This window comes from Branchiostoma belcheri, unplaced genomic scaffold (genome assembly GCF_001625305.1).
Source record: "Branchiostoma belcheri isolate BF01 breed outbred unplaced genomic scaffold, Haploidv18h27 scaffold8, whole genome shotgun sequence".
Classification (NCBI taxonomy): domain Eukaryota; kingdom Metazoa; phylum Chordata; class Leptocardii; order Amphioxiformes; family Branchiostomatidae; genus Branchiostoma; species Branchiostoma belcheri.
In genome coordinates, this window is record NW_017804464.1 from 2551757 (window position 1) to 2567324 (window position 15568).

The 15568-nt window shown below is 43.4% G+C and overlaps 2 protein-coding genes across 3 annotated transcripts in view; one reads left to right on the forward strand and one right to left on the reverse strand.

The window, feature by feature from the left end:
* The first annotated feature begins 3810 nt into the window (after window positions 1-3810).
* Window positions 3811-8427, forward strand: LOC109486286 (membrane-associated transporter protein-like). Its single transcript, XM_019790077.1, has 6 exons — window positions 3811-4043; window positions 4514-4686; window positions 4849-5052; window positions 6392-7087; window positions 7404-7621; window positions 8097-8427. The coding sequence occupies exons 1-6, from the start codon at window positions 3841-3843 to the stop codon at window positions 8343-8345; spliced, it is 1743 nt and encodes a 580-aa protein (XP_019645636.1). The 5' UTR covers window positions 3811-3840; the 3' UTR covers window positions 8346-8427.
* A 57-nt stretch (window positions 8428-8484) lies between these two features.
* Window positions 8485-15568, reverse strand: part of LOC109486408 (elongation of very long chain fatty acids protein 6-like) — a 10669-nt gene continuing 3585 nt past the window's right edge. The window contains exons 1-6 of one of the 2 annotated variants that reach the window (XM_019790242.1): window positions 14363-14577; window positions 11734-11857; window positions 11318-11456; window positions 10460-10590; window positions 9859-9992; window positions 8485-9531 (exon numbers count right to left, since the gene is read on the reverse strand). In XM_019790242.1, coding sequence (XP_019645801.1) covers window positions 9359-9531; window positions 9859-9992; window positions 10460-10590; window positions 11318-11456; window positions 11734-11857; window positions 14363-14468 — 807 coding nt within the window. In that variant the 5' untranslated portion in view covers window positions 14469-14577 and the 3' untranslated portion in view covers window positions 8485-9358. Of the gene's footprint in view, window positions 9532-9858; window positions 9993-10459; window positions 10591-11317; window positions 11457-11733; window positions 11858-14362; window positions 14578-15568 lie in introns of those variants that run through there. The other variant, XM_019790243.1, reaches the window with a different exon arrangement.

Consider the following 15568-nt stretch of genomic DNA (forward strand, 5'->3'; position numbering starts at 1 on the left):
AGTGCAGGTTAGGTACAGGTGGACATCAGAAATATCTGCACAGCTCCAACTTTACCTACGCTAACATGCATATGCCCAGTACATGGACCAGTGCAGGTTAGGTACAGGTAGACATCAGAAATATCTGCACAGCTCCAACTTTACCTACGCTAACATGCATATGCCCAGTACATGGACCAGTGCAGGTTAGGTGCAGGTAGACATCAGAAATACCTGAATAACTCTGATTTTAGCTACACTAACCTGCATATATCCTGTACATGGACCAGTGCAGGTTAGGTACAGGTAGACATCAGAAATACCTGAATAACTCTGATTTTAGCTACACTAACCTGCATATACAGGTGAGATTTCGAGCCCTGATGATCACTCACTTGATCCTAAGATAACGATTGAACGGCAACCAGGTATATATTTGGATGAGGGAAGCTGCATATACATGTATGTAACAAAAAGTGCACGTACATATATAGCAACTTATTTTATACGAATATGTTTATACGATATACCCTACAGTATTTATATACCTCATATCCACGTAAGCAAAGGCAAGATATCATGTAGCAGTGAATAGGAGAAGAATGTTGTACGCCTCACAAAATCATAAAAACAACACTCGTCACACGTAAAGTGAATCAAGAGTAAGAACGATACACTAGACTGTTGTCATATTTTCAATGAATCAAGAGTAATAAACACTAGACTGTTGTCATATATTTTTCATATACTAGTACTAGTATATATTTCGATAATACCCCCACACGAGAGGCGGAATAAACTAGAATGTCATCTGGAAGAAATTTGTTAGTATTTTCCAATCCTGGATATTTGAAGTGCATTCTAGAAAATTCCTCGTTCTAGATTCCAAATATTTGTGCCTATTCTTCGAGGTACATTCGAAGTGGAAAAATACCAATGGGCATTCGAAGTGTATTCTAACTCAGTATTCTAACAGCACTCTAAATACTCCAACAGCATTCTAAACGCGTTCGAAACATTCTGATAGCATTCAAGTGAGAAGCAAAAACCCTGAGTATTTGGAATGTCCCTCGAATTTTGAAGAATGCACTTCGAATAGCCGGCTCACTACGCCTCTAGAGTGAAGGGGATATAACCAGAATTTCCCGAATTAAAAAAAAAAATTCTTCATTCAGCTTTTTTCTACTCCTGTGTTGTAGCCTGGGTTCCAGACCCACAGCACACTGGACACAAAATATCCTGGCTCACTGAGATATTTTGTGTCCAGTGTGCTAAGGGGCTGGAACCCAGGCTACCTGTGTTGTGGCCTTGAGTTGGGTTGTATCATACTGTTTGCTAATTTGAAACTATATGCTGCATTAGGGGAGGTTTATGATTGTTATATTTTTAGTTTTTATCAAAAGATAACCCTAAGAAGCAGAGTGTTATGACGGTGATACTATATATGGACTACTGTACAGGTGCGTGGTGTATTGGCTATTTGGTACTGTAGCTTACTATATCTTGAACTATCTTTGTAATCAATGTGAACTGGAAGGGAGGTCTATTTCATAAACAAAATGTACCTTTATTGGTCTGTGAATATGGTGCTTATCCTCTGAAAAGTGGAAGTAAATGATAATCACAGGAAGATATTTTCTATCAAAATATATCAATTTTGGTGCAAAAATGTTACGTAATGCCCCTTTGATGTAAAGTAAGTAATAAAATGAAACTAGGACTACGGAAAGTCTGTGTCATTTTTCAATGTATATGATAATACGTACAAACTATTAGGAGCGTGTAATAAAATTATGTATTTTAGTAATACTCGCTAAACGGTAATGATAACAAGCAAATACAGATCCACTAACAAAACAAAACAAAACAAAACAAAACAAGACCAAGCAAATCCACACAAAACAAAACAAGACCAAGCAAATCCACACAAAACAAAACAAGACCAAGCAAATCCACACAAAACAAAACAAGACCAAGCAAATCCAAACAAAACAAAACAAGACCAAGCAAATCCACACAAAACAAAACAAGACCAAGTAAATCCACACAAAACAAAACAAAACAAGACCAAGCAAATCCACACAAAGCAAAACATATGTTTTCTACAACCGGCTTCTACATATACCTGTACAATGACAGATTTGAGTGACAGATCTAGACAAGCTGTGACCTATGGTCTATTATATACACACGTTTGCTCATCGGCTTTGTCTTGAGGTGGCAGAACACAGTTTTCGCCCTATGGGGATTCCTATAGTTAAGCACCCCAAGGTGACTCACTTCGAAGCGTTAAAAATTATAGTACGGTGCACTAGAGAAACACCACAAACTAATATGTTGTAATATACGGTATGATCCACAAAATAACCGAAAAAAGTTATGATTTTTTAAAATCTTGACGACTAGTTTTATTTGACCCTCTACCGGGGTCAACGGAACTGCAGCCGGCTCACCCCGGAACGCAGTTGCGTAATGCCGCGCATTTATACACGAACAGGGAAATCTTCACAATCCAAATCATACGGTGTATAAGCCGATACCTTTATATACCACACAGCGCAGTTTACTCCTGGCCACCTTTTGCACTACGTTCTATACCTGCGTCATAGACCAGGGGTCGCCCATTAAGACTGTGTTTTGAGGCCTTGACCTAATTACAAGAAGCAAACGTTTGGTTGATCACTGTGATCATCTGTCTGAGTGTTAGTTGACGTCTGAGGTATGTCAAAATTACAATGTTTACCAAAGTTACAAACGAGAAAGGAAAATCGTCAACGTCTACAAATACATATCTTTTACTCCTAAATTGACACCTGTGCTGATTGACGAAAACAAAAGAGTTATCTCTGTTTAGAAGGCGGTTCAAAAATTAAAGCTGATCGTACCTACAGTTCCATCATTACATGCACATAAGCTTAAGAGCAGTTAACGAAGCTTTCTGAATAAGCACTGTCTGGAAAGGCCGCTCTTACAAAGACAAAATTGGGATATCTCTGTGGTAGCTTCTTTATGCCCGACCTACTTTTGGCATTCAATTCAAAATTAAGTCTTCTCCACTCTATTTACCTGTTTTTAAGCTGCTTAAAGATAAACTGATATCAGGCTTTTTTGCTGGGTTCTCTGAGGGTGGTCGTCACTTTAATATCAAGACTTTCCTCTGTTTCGATAATTCAAAATGTTGCAAAGTTATCACCTTTAAACTGTGCAAACCAAACGTACACGAAGTTTATTGTAGGTTCGTCTCTCAGATACTGGTAAATAAGTCTTGTTCCTAAGTTGATTTTATGAACTCAGAAGGATTTCTGGTGATAATCTTGTAATTGTCTTAAAGTACTCGCCATGCAGTCATTAGGAACACTTTTCTTTCTGCCTGCTGCTTGAAAATTTTCTTCTTCTATTTCAAGCAACCTCCTGTAAGTACGTGGACACAGAACTAAGACTGGAGGTTCCCTACTCAAGTTCTACTGTACATTCGTAGCACTCAGTTACTCGTCTTGGACATCCCGTACTGGAACGATGACTTTTGTTTTAATTTTTGACAATGCGGCTTGAAAATAGGTCACGCTCCACTCTGTCGAGGGGGAGGGGGGTCTGGAACTGGCTCAATTATACTCAATTCCTCCTCTTTGGATAAAGATTCTGATAATGTCAGATACAGATCTTCAGACTAAGCTTCAAAAGCACTATCAAACCAAATTTTGCGATTACAATTCGCGATTATAATTCCAACCTACAGCGCTGATTCAGCAGTTCTGATTATATACTTTTCAGACCCGCTTGCTTGAAGCCGATATTTACGTTTAGACGGACAGTTTTTAGCTTTTGGTCGTTTTTTTCTCCACTCTGACGAGCTCGGCAGAGATGAAGACCGAAGAGCAGGCGTCGCTGCTGCGGAGAGACTCCGCGGCGTCTCCCGCCGGCGTGGCGGCCGTGCCGCGGCGCTCCTGGCGGCAGCTGCTGATGAACGGGTCGATCCTGCTCGGGCGGGAGTTCTGCTACGCTCTGGAGGCCGCCCTCGTGCTGCCCGTTCTCATGACCATCGGCATGCCCAGGGAGATGTACAGGTATGCATCAATGTTTACCTAAACTCCTTCTAAAAATTTAGCACTTGAGAACAGAAATCTAGAGCTTCGTGTATCCACTACTTGTGCATTGTGCAAGAGTTTACATAGCCTGGTGTCTAGCCTATCGTGGTTTGGGCCGACTCTCTTCGGGGATGCAGGAGCTCTCCGCCGCCCGACTCAAGTAGTTACCCGTAGGAGTTTTGCACGACAATAGCCCACCACAAAAACTCATCTACGGCTGAACAGTTAGTCGGGCACTGCCGCAGCGAAGAGCCCCTGCAGCCTCGAAGAGAGTTGCCTCAAACCACGATAGATTTGATACTTAGTCTAGCAGAAACGACATGGGTGGTACGTTCGTCAGAGATGGAATAGGAGAGATGAAGCGGGCTCTCTCCTTTTCTACACTATCTGTCACCATCTCAGTCTGTAAGCACGCTAATTTCAATAACGAATGTGCTCTCTTGTTGCAGCATCGTGTGGCTGATCGCACCAGTGTTCGGGTTTATCTTCGTGCCTCTGCTCGGCTCGGTGAGCGACCACTGCCGCTGCCGGTGGGGCCGCCGCCGCCCCTTCATCCTGGCGTTCGGGATCGCCATTATTCTGGGCTTTGCGCTCTTTCTGAACGGCGACGCTGTTGTACACGGTATGTGGGTTCACATTGATCACTTTGTGCCATGCAGAGTTCAAGAGGGCCTGCATGGTCACAATATACATTGTATATGAATGTGTTTGAGTAAGAACAAACAAAGCTGATGTTAAGCTGGGCCATGTGAAGGTAAACATGACACATCTGTTTTTGCTACAGTTATTGTTGGAGACCACAGCCGTAGCCGCCAGAAAGCAGACCGGGAAAACGCGCATACCGCAACCCTGGCCGTCAGCATGTTCGGCGCCATCTTGTTCGACTTCGCCGCAGACTTCATCGAGAGTCCGATCAAGGCTTACCTGCTGGACAACTGTGTGGAGAGGGACCGCAGGCGGGGTCTGGACATGCAGGGGGTCCTGTCAGGTACGTGCACTTCTGTAGGAGAAAAAGTAAACATGTCATCTAATTATGTCAAGCAATACCTAAGTTACCTACATACCAAAAGTAACGACAATCTGTCAACCGGTTCTTGGGTTATCCTTACTTTAAACGTTTTCAAACAAACGCCCCTGTAGTTCCCAAACAAGCTGCTAGGGGCCTAAAAGTACGTCACTTCTTCCCGAGCACAAGAGCTATCTACCATCCAAATAGCATCAGATCAGGAGATATTAAAACTGGGAGTTCCGGTGCCGTTACGGCAACAAACCACCAGGGGCCCAAAATCTAATTATTTCGATGTCTCATGAAGACTTACCCACATCCCAAATACCAAATATCAAAACAATCCATGATAGCCTTATCAAGTTATCGTGTTCACACATACACACACACACACACACACACACACACACTCTCTCTCTCTCTCTCTCTCTCTCTCGCTCTCTCTCTCTCTCTCTCTCACACACACACACACACACACACGCACGCACGCACACACACACAAACACACACACACACGCACACACTCACACACACACACACACACACACACACACTCAGAGACACGCACACACTCACACACATACACACAGACACGCACATACACACACACACACTCACTCACTCACTCACTCACTCACACACACACACACACACACACAGGCACACACACACACGCACTCACACTCATACACACACACACGCGCACTCACACTCATAACACACATACACACACACACTCACACAATCACACACAAACACACAGAGGCACACACACTAACGCCACTGAAAACACAACCTTCTTGGCAAAGGTAAGGATAAAACTGTAATACTTACGACTGAAGTTCAAATTTAGCCGCCATGTTATACAGGCTTTTCCTATGCGCCATGTTGGATTACAGTATGTCTGTGTTACAGAGATTCATATGCTAATTATTATGACGTCAATGAAAAGCCTTAGTTAGGCCACAGCAAGTAAATTTTATGGATGACATCCTCCGCAGACTCCAAATCTAATGTGAGCGGGCGGAAAAAAGGCGGGCCGGAAAAAACAAGGTTCCTACATTTTAAAATTTTGACTCAATCATTGGTGCAATGGTTTTGATTCAGCGGGAACATCAAATATGCACTGTCAGCATTAAATATCACTGCATCAGTAAGAAACAAAACATTAAGTCAGAGCCTACTCTCTTTAAAGGCAGCAATTTTTTTTCCGAAATCAAGCGAAAATTAATGCGCGCGCTGATGCCATCCACTTGCTGTGGCCTTATTGCATATTGGTGTATGTCAACCAATAAAAAGCCAATGTCCTGTTCTTTGGCAGGTTTGGGAGGCTTTCTTGGCTACGCCACAGGAGCGATCGACTGGACCAAACTTGGTTTCCTACCAGGTTCTGAATATCACGCGATATTTGTTATTCTGTGTGTTATCTTCTCCGCCTGCCTCGTGCTCAACCTCTGCAGTATACCGGAGGTGCCGCTAGGTGCGCTGCAAGTCGGTCCTCAGAAAGGTGCGAGGAGGCAGTCAGTGGGACCGGGAGAACATGCACTGAAGAAAGACCCCCTAACCGTCATCGCAGTGGATCCTAAATACGGCGTGATGTACATGAGCGACGACCCGGCTGTTCTCTCGTGTGAGAAAGGCTTGCAGAAGGTGTTAGTGTCGTCCCTGCATGGCGGCGGGGACCCTTCTGATGAAGACTTCGGTAGCGCTTCACAAGACACAGACAACCGGGACACACCGGCTACCGAGCTGGCCCAGCGGCTGTCCATCACCGCCTACTTCAGATCGATCCTCCGGATGCCCAAGGAACTGGCCTGCCTGTGCGTGTCCCACTTCCTCGGCTGGGCGAGCTTCCTGTCCGTCATGTTGTTCTTCACCGACTTCATGGGCCGGGGGGTGTACAAGGGGAACCCGAGCGCCCCGGTGGACAGTCCTGACAGGGTCCTGTACGAACAGGGCGTGATGATCGGCTGCTGGGGGCTCACCATCAACGCAGCCTCGTGTGCTCTCTACTCAAGTAAGTACATTGCAGTCTTTGTCTATGTGATCTTCGGTCTTCTATGTCAGTGATGATGGTTAGGAGTAGATTGGAGAAAATTTTCGACCGACTCCGACGGGGGGCGACACAGGTTATCTGACACATCCTTTGCTGCCATCACGTGTTTCCGACGTCACGTCCGGGAAGCTCCAGTAGAAGGGTCCATTCCGTGAACAAGGCTGACGGTGTCGGTCGAAAATTTGGTCCCAATTTACTTATTGTTGGATAGAACGTTTAGCCCTTTTGGTCATATTTCACGAAACTTCTTAAATTGTCGTTTTTGTTCTCACCACAGTGTCTTTGGAGCGGATCCTTACCCACCTGTCGTACCGGACCATGTACATCTTCGGGTACTTGGCGTTCGGCGCAGGGATCGGCAGTATGGCCATCATCGCCCAGCTGACGGAGGTGCGCTGGGAGATCATCTTCCTGTGTCCGGTCATGGGGATTATGTACGGCACCCTCAACAACATCCCCTACAAACTCATCTCACGGTACCACACACGGGACAAGGTAAGACATTTCTTCATCTGCTCTTTTCCGTTATTTGCGTCGGTGGCGCAACGGTTGGAGCGTTGGCCATGGACGCGGAACCATTATAATATCGGTCCCGGGTTTGATACTGCGGATTATATAATACATACAATAAAATACAAGGCTACCATGGTATTTTCCAAGCAGATGTCTGGCGGCAAAAGCGTTACGATTAGAACTGGCCATGGCCATACACGTCGATAGGGTGGCAAATGGTAACTGTCTGGCAAATAGATACTGCCTGGCCAATTTGATACTGTCTCTGCAGCCACCGAAAGATCTGCTTGGAGATTACACCAAGGGACGTTACCACATTTCTATAGTACTAGGCTACTATTCTGGCTAAAGATACTAGAGATAGGAAAGTACAGTGTAGCTAGGACAGGTTTGGAAAATGTTGCTTCTGACAGAACGAGAAACGTGCTAAAATTACCCCCCTCCCCTCCACGAACAGTACATCCGTACCGGCGTGGACGGGTCGGAGCGCCGCGGCATGGGGATCGACTGCGCGCTGGTGTCCTTCCAAAACCAGCTGTCTCAGATCGTCATCGGCGCCAGTATGGGCTCCATCGTGGCCGCCGTGGGCAGCGTCATCTCCGTGACGGTGTGCTCCAGCGTGCTGGCCTTCACCGCCTGCATCGCCGCAGCCTTACTGGTGCACTACGACGTCGACGGCCGAGAGGACACACTAAACTACGTGTAACAAGTTTGAACTGCACTTTCCAACACAACAAATTGGACTCACCCAAATTTTCGACCGTACAACTCCAGTCTTTGTCAAGAAATGAACAATCCAACGCTTCCGTGACGTCACGCAGATAACACACGTGACTCCGTGAGCAATAGATCATAGCTTTCAGAAAGTCTGTGGCGCCCCCCGTCTCTGAGTGCCCTGATGTAGATGGCCTCTTTAATCCCTCATATGGTGGTGCTTTTGCGGCGAAAACGTCAGCACTTAGGTGAGGTTTTTATATTTTGGTTGTGTAAAAGAAAACTCCCGTATCCTATACTTTATCAACCTGATGAAACATTTTTCGGAAGTTATATTCATACTATGTGTTTCTGTGTCTGTCTGTCCGTCGGTATACTAGTAATACACCGATGTTTATGTGTGTATAAAGCTTAGTTAAGAAGAAACACTGAAATACATCATCAGTGCTGAAACGTCATGATTGCACAATGGTAACAAAATAGGTATCAAGAGGTCATTATGAAAAAAAAATTAAAGTTGATCCACATCGATCGTCTCAATATGCTCTTAGTTAGTAAATGTGCCTCGCAACAATATATGTAAATATTACATATGTAATAGATTGCACTCTACCTAACACTTTTGTGTACATCATTAGTTCCATAGAGCCATTTTACAATTACAATCGTTTCATTCTCTGTATCTGACATCAAGCATACATGTAAATCATGCAAACTAGGCTTTCCTTTTTAAACATTTTAGTAAATATATTTTAACACATTTAATGCCGCCATGTATGAAGTTATATCATCATTGGTTGTTTTCCTACAGTTGTTTCCTTTATAGATTTGTTGTAATGCACAGTGCAAAGTAACACTTTGATGAATTTTTCTTTCATTATTACATTCGCTCGCTAAAGAATGCAGTCCAGGGCTTGGTGCATCCATGCTCATAATGCGTTCACAGGGAGTTAATTCGACATGACGAAGTGTTTTTTCTTGGCGACGCCCCAGGGGCGGAGGCATCTATTCCTTCTTGTCGCGTACCGGCTTGGCTAGGTAGGACTTCATGAAGAAGTTGAGGAAGAGCACGGCGAAGCTGCCGTACACCAGGAACATAGTGTAGAAACTCTCGTCGCTCCAGTTGCAGTCTCGCCCGGATTTCACCACTCCGTACACATAAAAGATTACAACAAGGCCTAGAAACACATAATAGCATGTTAAGAATTGTTTGGGACGCCCCCATACACAAATGACATATACTCCCATAGTTTGCCAATCTCAATACAATAGGTGAAAATGAAAGCGTGTTGCGTTTGAAAACAATTAAACAGCTAAAACAGCAAAACACGGACTAGAGGCAATATGCATATGGACTTTCGTGTACATTTGATTCATTATGTCACGTGTCCAAAACAATTCGTTAATCGTCTACAAGTATATATATAGTCCCTTTTTTGCTTCTGTTGTGGTCAAAAGGTTTATCAAAAACAACTTTATCAAAAGCAATGATATAACCAACACACCTGTGATCATCTGAAGCACCTGCAAGGTTGTAATCACCATGGCAACGGCCTTGGGAACCCGAACGCGGGAAGCCCTCAGGGTGTAGTACGGGTACATCAGCGCATGCACAGAGAAGTTCATGCACATGAAAAACCTTCAGAGAGTAGAACGAAAGAACGATAGACATTCGGAGTCAAAATCCTCGCACCGGCGTTTCAGTATCACCGCCTTTTGGGTGATAGCGTACTAATTCCTGATTACTGCCATGTTCTTAATGCTATCATTTTCTCGTAAATAGTAAGAAAACACTCATAGATTTCGTTAACAGTAAGAAATCACTCGTAGATTTCCGACATACATAGTAGAAGACACGACAGGAAATCTCCTTCCTACATCATATGATTATCTGAATCTAAATCAGTCCCACGTTTGATCACTAATCTTCTGGTTAAAAGTTGCAGACCCGCGCGTAAGTCATACAAAATCCATTCAGTCCACCAATTTGCTACTTTTAAACCAACTACTCAACGTAGATATCCCACCGCTGACACCAAGTGTAGGGTTGCAAAAGGAGAGGCTACTGAAGAGACGTGTGGACTCTCTGGTTGCCTCCGTACTTACAGTGCTGGGCCTGTTAGGTTGACGTACTGGTAGAACACGGCTATCAGGGTCAGGGCGTGGTGGTACCAGTGGAGGAAAATCAACTTCTGCTTTCTCGCCACAATGAAGAACGTGTCACCAAACTCAACTGCCTATGGTAAAAAATATTTAAGAAACAAATGTATTGTTACCTCCATGAAAAATTGAGGTGTTGTTTTTATATGCTTGTGTGTGTGTGTGTGTGTGTGTGTGTGTGTGTGTGTGTGTGTGTGTGTGTGTGTGTGTGTGTGTGTGTGTGTGTGTGTGTGTGTGTTTCCGCTTGGCTCAGGTTGTAACGGATATGGTTAGTTTCAGTCTACTCCAGAGTGAGTCATTAATTACTTCTACACCTGGTAGCGCTCGCTGTTTTCACAGGTATCTTTCGTTACAGTTCAGTAACGTTATAAATGCATTAATAAGTCGTGAGTAAACAAAGGACCTTAACGCTAAAACCTCCGATCCGTTAATCTGGTGACCTCACTGGTTGGCGGTCAGCCTCTTTGCACTTATACAGGGTTAATTTCGTGGTACAGGATCTATAACCAGGTTCACTTTGTGGGTATTACAAATATCTAGATTATTTACAGGCAAAGTTCACTACTTTTCTCCGTTCAACACGTGGAAGATCTGATGCAATAAATGCCAAAGTTGCAAGCGGCACGCCCATTCTACATACCGACAGCACGTGTCATGTTGGTAATCGTTCGTTACAGTTCAGTAACGTTATAAATGCATAAATTGACATATTTTATTACTTAATGACCTTAAGCATATTTACTTGGTAAAATATCTTATATACATGATCTTCTTATTTCAATCGAATGATGAGGTGTTCCTCACTTTGCTGAGAGTGAAGGCCACAGCCCAGAACCCTGAGATGGGTGCAGTCAACCAGTGCCCGTTACACAGGCTGTGCGTTAGGCCGCGCTCTCTGAAGTCGTGGAGCCACACCGCATTCAAACGCAAGGCACCCATAATGCTGAGGAAAAAGACGAATAGATTCTATATTACTATGATATCTTTGGTCTGGACATGTGTGTAGACGGCATATCGATGTACAACGTCTTCATTTTAAGGCATCATTTTTATTGTAAGATGTGGGGAACAGATTAGAAAGTATCAATTGTTATGTGAATTACAGCAACTTAGTTCAGTTTCAACACAGAAAGCCTCTGTTATGTTTTGTTAAATAAGAGAAAAAAACGAGACAAATCTTGGTTTTTTAGTATGAAATAGTTTTTGTAGAAAAATCATACCTGAAGACACTGAGGCAGGCGCTCCAGATGGCCAGGAGAGAGCGCATGTTGTAGGCGGGCCTTTCCTCCATGTACCACCGCCCGACCCACACCAGCACCACGTAGGCCGCAGCCAGCACATATCCTGCAAGCCATGCAATTATTTCAATGCCATGTCACTATGTTAGTCTTTGTAGTTCCTTTGAGAAATTTAGACAAATCAAAATGTTACTTTTAAGAAACCGTACCTTTACCTTGCTGAAAAAAAGTACAAGGACGCCAGTGCCAACACGGATTTTTTTCACACGCGCGTCAGATTTTGGGCTTCAAGAGGGATGCGTGAAAAATTTGTGTGGGATCATTCTTATAAGTTATATCAACCTTTCTCATCCTCCGATCCTCCGATCCGTTAATCTGGTGACCTCGCTGGTTGGCGGTTAACCTCTTTGCACATACGGGTCAACTTCGTGGTACAGGACTATAGCCAGGGCGACCAACTTCGTGGGTATTACAAATACCTAGATTATGTACAGGCAAAGTTCATTACTTTTCAAAGTTCATTACTTTTCTCCGTTCGACACGTGGAAGATCTGATGCAATAAATGCCAAAGTTGCAAGCGGCACGCCCATTCTACTTACCGACAGCACGTGTCATGTTGATAATATTCTTAGCCTCTAACAGACTTCAGAGGCGGCTAAAAAGAGTAGAAATTGACCAAGTTACAACATGCCAGGGAAGTTGGTTCGTTAAAGGAGTACAGTTTGCCACTCAAAAACTGTACTACTAACCTACTCCCCAGACTTGTCATCTGTCTATTATGCTAATTTCTACTCTTCCCAGCCGCTTCAGAAGCCTGGTAGAGTTCGAGACTCATATATTCTTATTTCTCATATACTAGTATATTCTTACAAGGAAAACTACGCCACTTCATACTGAAACGGAACGCCCCTTCTTACATTACAATTATAGGATTGTATTCCAAAACGCTGTCATGTTATAGTTTTTCCCCGTGGCCATATACGTAGTTTTCAGTGACAGTTGGTGACATAGAGTCAACATTTTACCACATTGCGGTTCTCTGTAGTATGTATTCAATAGTTTACGTGTACGTATATTGACAAATTGCAACGTTGTGGCGTAACACCATGTGGTGTTGCGATTCCTTTTCGATTGCGTTACACCGCACATGCCCGGTAGGTAGAAGTCGGCCACATCTATTTATCGTGGGTCAACATTACCTAAACCAGTACTTTGACCGCCCTAAACAGGACAGATCTTTGATCGGCACTACTGACCGTAGCCACCAAGGAATTAGGTCATGAAGAAATAAACAAATAAACACGATTTTTCCGCATTCAAGGCTTATTTAAAAATCACATTATAACTAGAAAGGTAACATTTGCAGCAAAGGCATTATGTTTACCTTCACATGGCCCACCTAAACAAACTACTGATTTGTTTATTCTTTATTCTTAGTCAAACAAATTCATATATGTGGTGATCATGCAATAACTCAGTTCTGCATGGCGCTCAACATGATGTAACCCAACACCAGTTTCCATGGTGACAGACGTCTGGTTCAGGTCAATGACCTTATTGGTTTGGAGAAGAAGAAGAAGAAGAGGAGGAAACAGAGCAAAAACAGTATGTTTTCCTTCAGTCAACACAACAAGACCGAACGTGTTACGTGTGGATGATTGCGTATCCCACCATGTAAAGGTCAATTTAGTTAATCATTTCTCAAGAACGACAATTTTATGGCACATGGTTGTCACCGGACTATATAGTCCATACTAATAGGACGGACTGACACTAACAGATATAAAAATGTGACCTTTTTTATGGAAAAACTGAAAAACATGTAACATACTGAAGTAATGTGACTATTATGAATTGTTGTGGAAATATGAATCCTGGTATCATGTGGATAATTTATAATTGAGCAAATAGCTGAAAAGTGGAGCGGAATGATTGTTGATTGACAAAAGGTGGCCTTCGATTCTCAGAAGTCTACGCAGCAAAATTGGCCCACAGGCAATGTCACATATAAAACACGGACTATTGTTCCTTGATATAAGATACAAAAGATCTCACGAAAATGGCGGTGTTCAGCGTCTAGAGTGGCTAGCTGTTTAGTATCCCCAAATTCTCCCTTTCACATATAGTTTTTATCTGTCAGTCACCTCATTTCATATCGATTTATTAACGTCCACCTACCAAATTCACATAAATGTGACATCTAGACCCCGCGGTAACTGTTAGTGTCAGCTGATTGTTACACGTGTAACGCAACGTGTTGAGGGTAAACTTAACTTAACTTAACATGTACGAAACAATATATGAAAGTTTATTGCAAATTCGTGCCCGGAGGCTAATTGCAAATTACAAAAACATAAAAGAACATTGACAGAGTATAAAATAGTCTACGTGATGAAGGTAGCTGTCTAGAACTAGAACTATGTCTAAAACTATGTCTGAAGGGTTTGACTTCTCTTCTGTAAACCATGGAAGACGTAATGTATACTCTTTACTGTGCATAAGTATCACTGAACTCAATAACCCTATAATACTGCAGCTCTCTGCCTTGAACTTTTGACACTCTCCGGCGAAGAGGGGAGGGGGGACTTTAGATATGTTGTCTGCACTCACCTGTTTTCCAGACATTACTGAACCACAGGTGAAACTCCGGGCCGTTAAAGTCGGTCTCAAACGTGAAGGGCGGAGGGACGTGGAAGGTCAGGTTAGTCTCGGCCATCTCGGGAACCTGTCGTAGCTCTGTCCGCCTGACCTCTGGGCTAGTCACAAGACGTCAGTACAAGAGCAAGCATGAGGGGACCGACCGTTTCTGCCTCGAGAGGGGTGTGAAAATTTAAATCCTACAGGTGCGGTAAGGCCTGATATGTTAATTACAGAATTTGCATGTCATGTTCCCTTAACGTATTCTTAAATACTCGAATGTTTTTTGCGTAATCTTGCCGACAAGAACCTTGTTGTACCACACCAGTTCACAAGTGTTACTGGATTGTCCCCAATTACTCCCGGCCACATACTTCCGGGTTCCAGGGTAACCTAGGAGACGGCATGATCTTGAAAGTGCTGGCGTGATGTCTGTTTTGGACGCGCGTCACAGTTGCAAAGAAGGGGCCTTATTAAACCATTGCATGCAATAGGAAAAGTCACCGGATATGAGCTGTTGAAAAGTCATATATTGTTAACCCCCATATAACTTTGAAAGTTGGGACAGGGGGGAAGGGCAACGACCTAGCGGTGAAACGCGAGAAATTTATAAAATTTCCTCATCAACCATCCAAATTAGATGCTGATTTGCATGATTGTCATCTTTTTAAGTATTATTTTCCAATGGTCTACACATTATTTCAATTTCTTTTACATTATTCCGCTAAATTTTTTCCCTGTCAACTTTTTAATGTGTACACTACTGAAAAAAACGGCATTTAATAGTATTTTCTGTTGCTTTCCTTTGAGCTATGTGACTGGTAAACGTTATAATATAGACATTATAAACCCAGTAACCGTTATACCCAAAGAAGGAAAGCTGTCAAAGCAATCCTATGTCTCGGATTCAATGTCACATTTCTAGACAGAAGAATTATAAGGGCGAGTTTGATTTTGAACCTCGATGATGTGCCGCTTTATCAAGCATATTGCTTGAACAATCTGTGGTATAACCCGCTATGCAGAGGAAAAGTCTGATCACACCCTCTGACCCCTGTTCTACAAGTGGTACAGTCTGTCCTCTCTGCTTCTTCGTCATCATCATCAACATGGCGCCGCTTTCTGAAGCCAGAGAGCGAGAGATCGAACAGTGGCGTCAGGCGCGCTCCAAGATCCGTG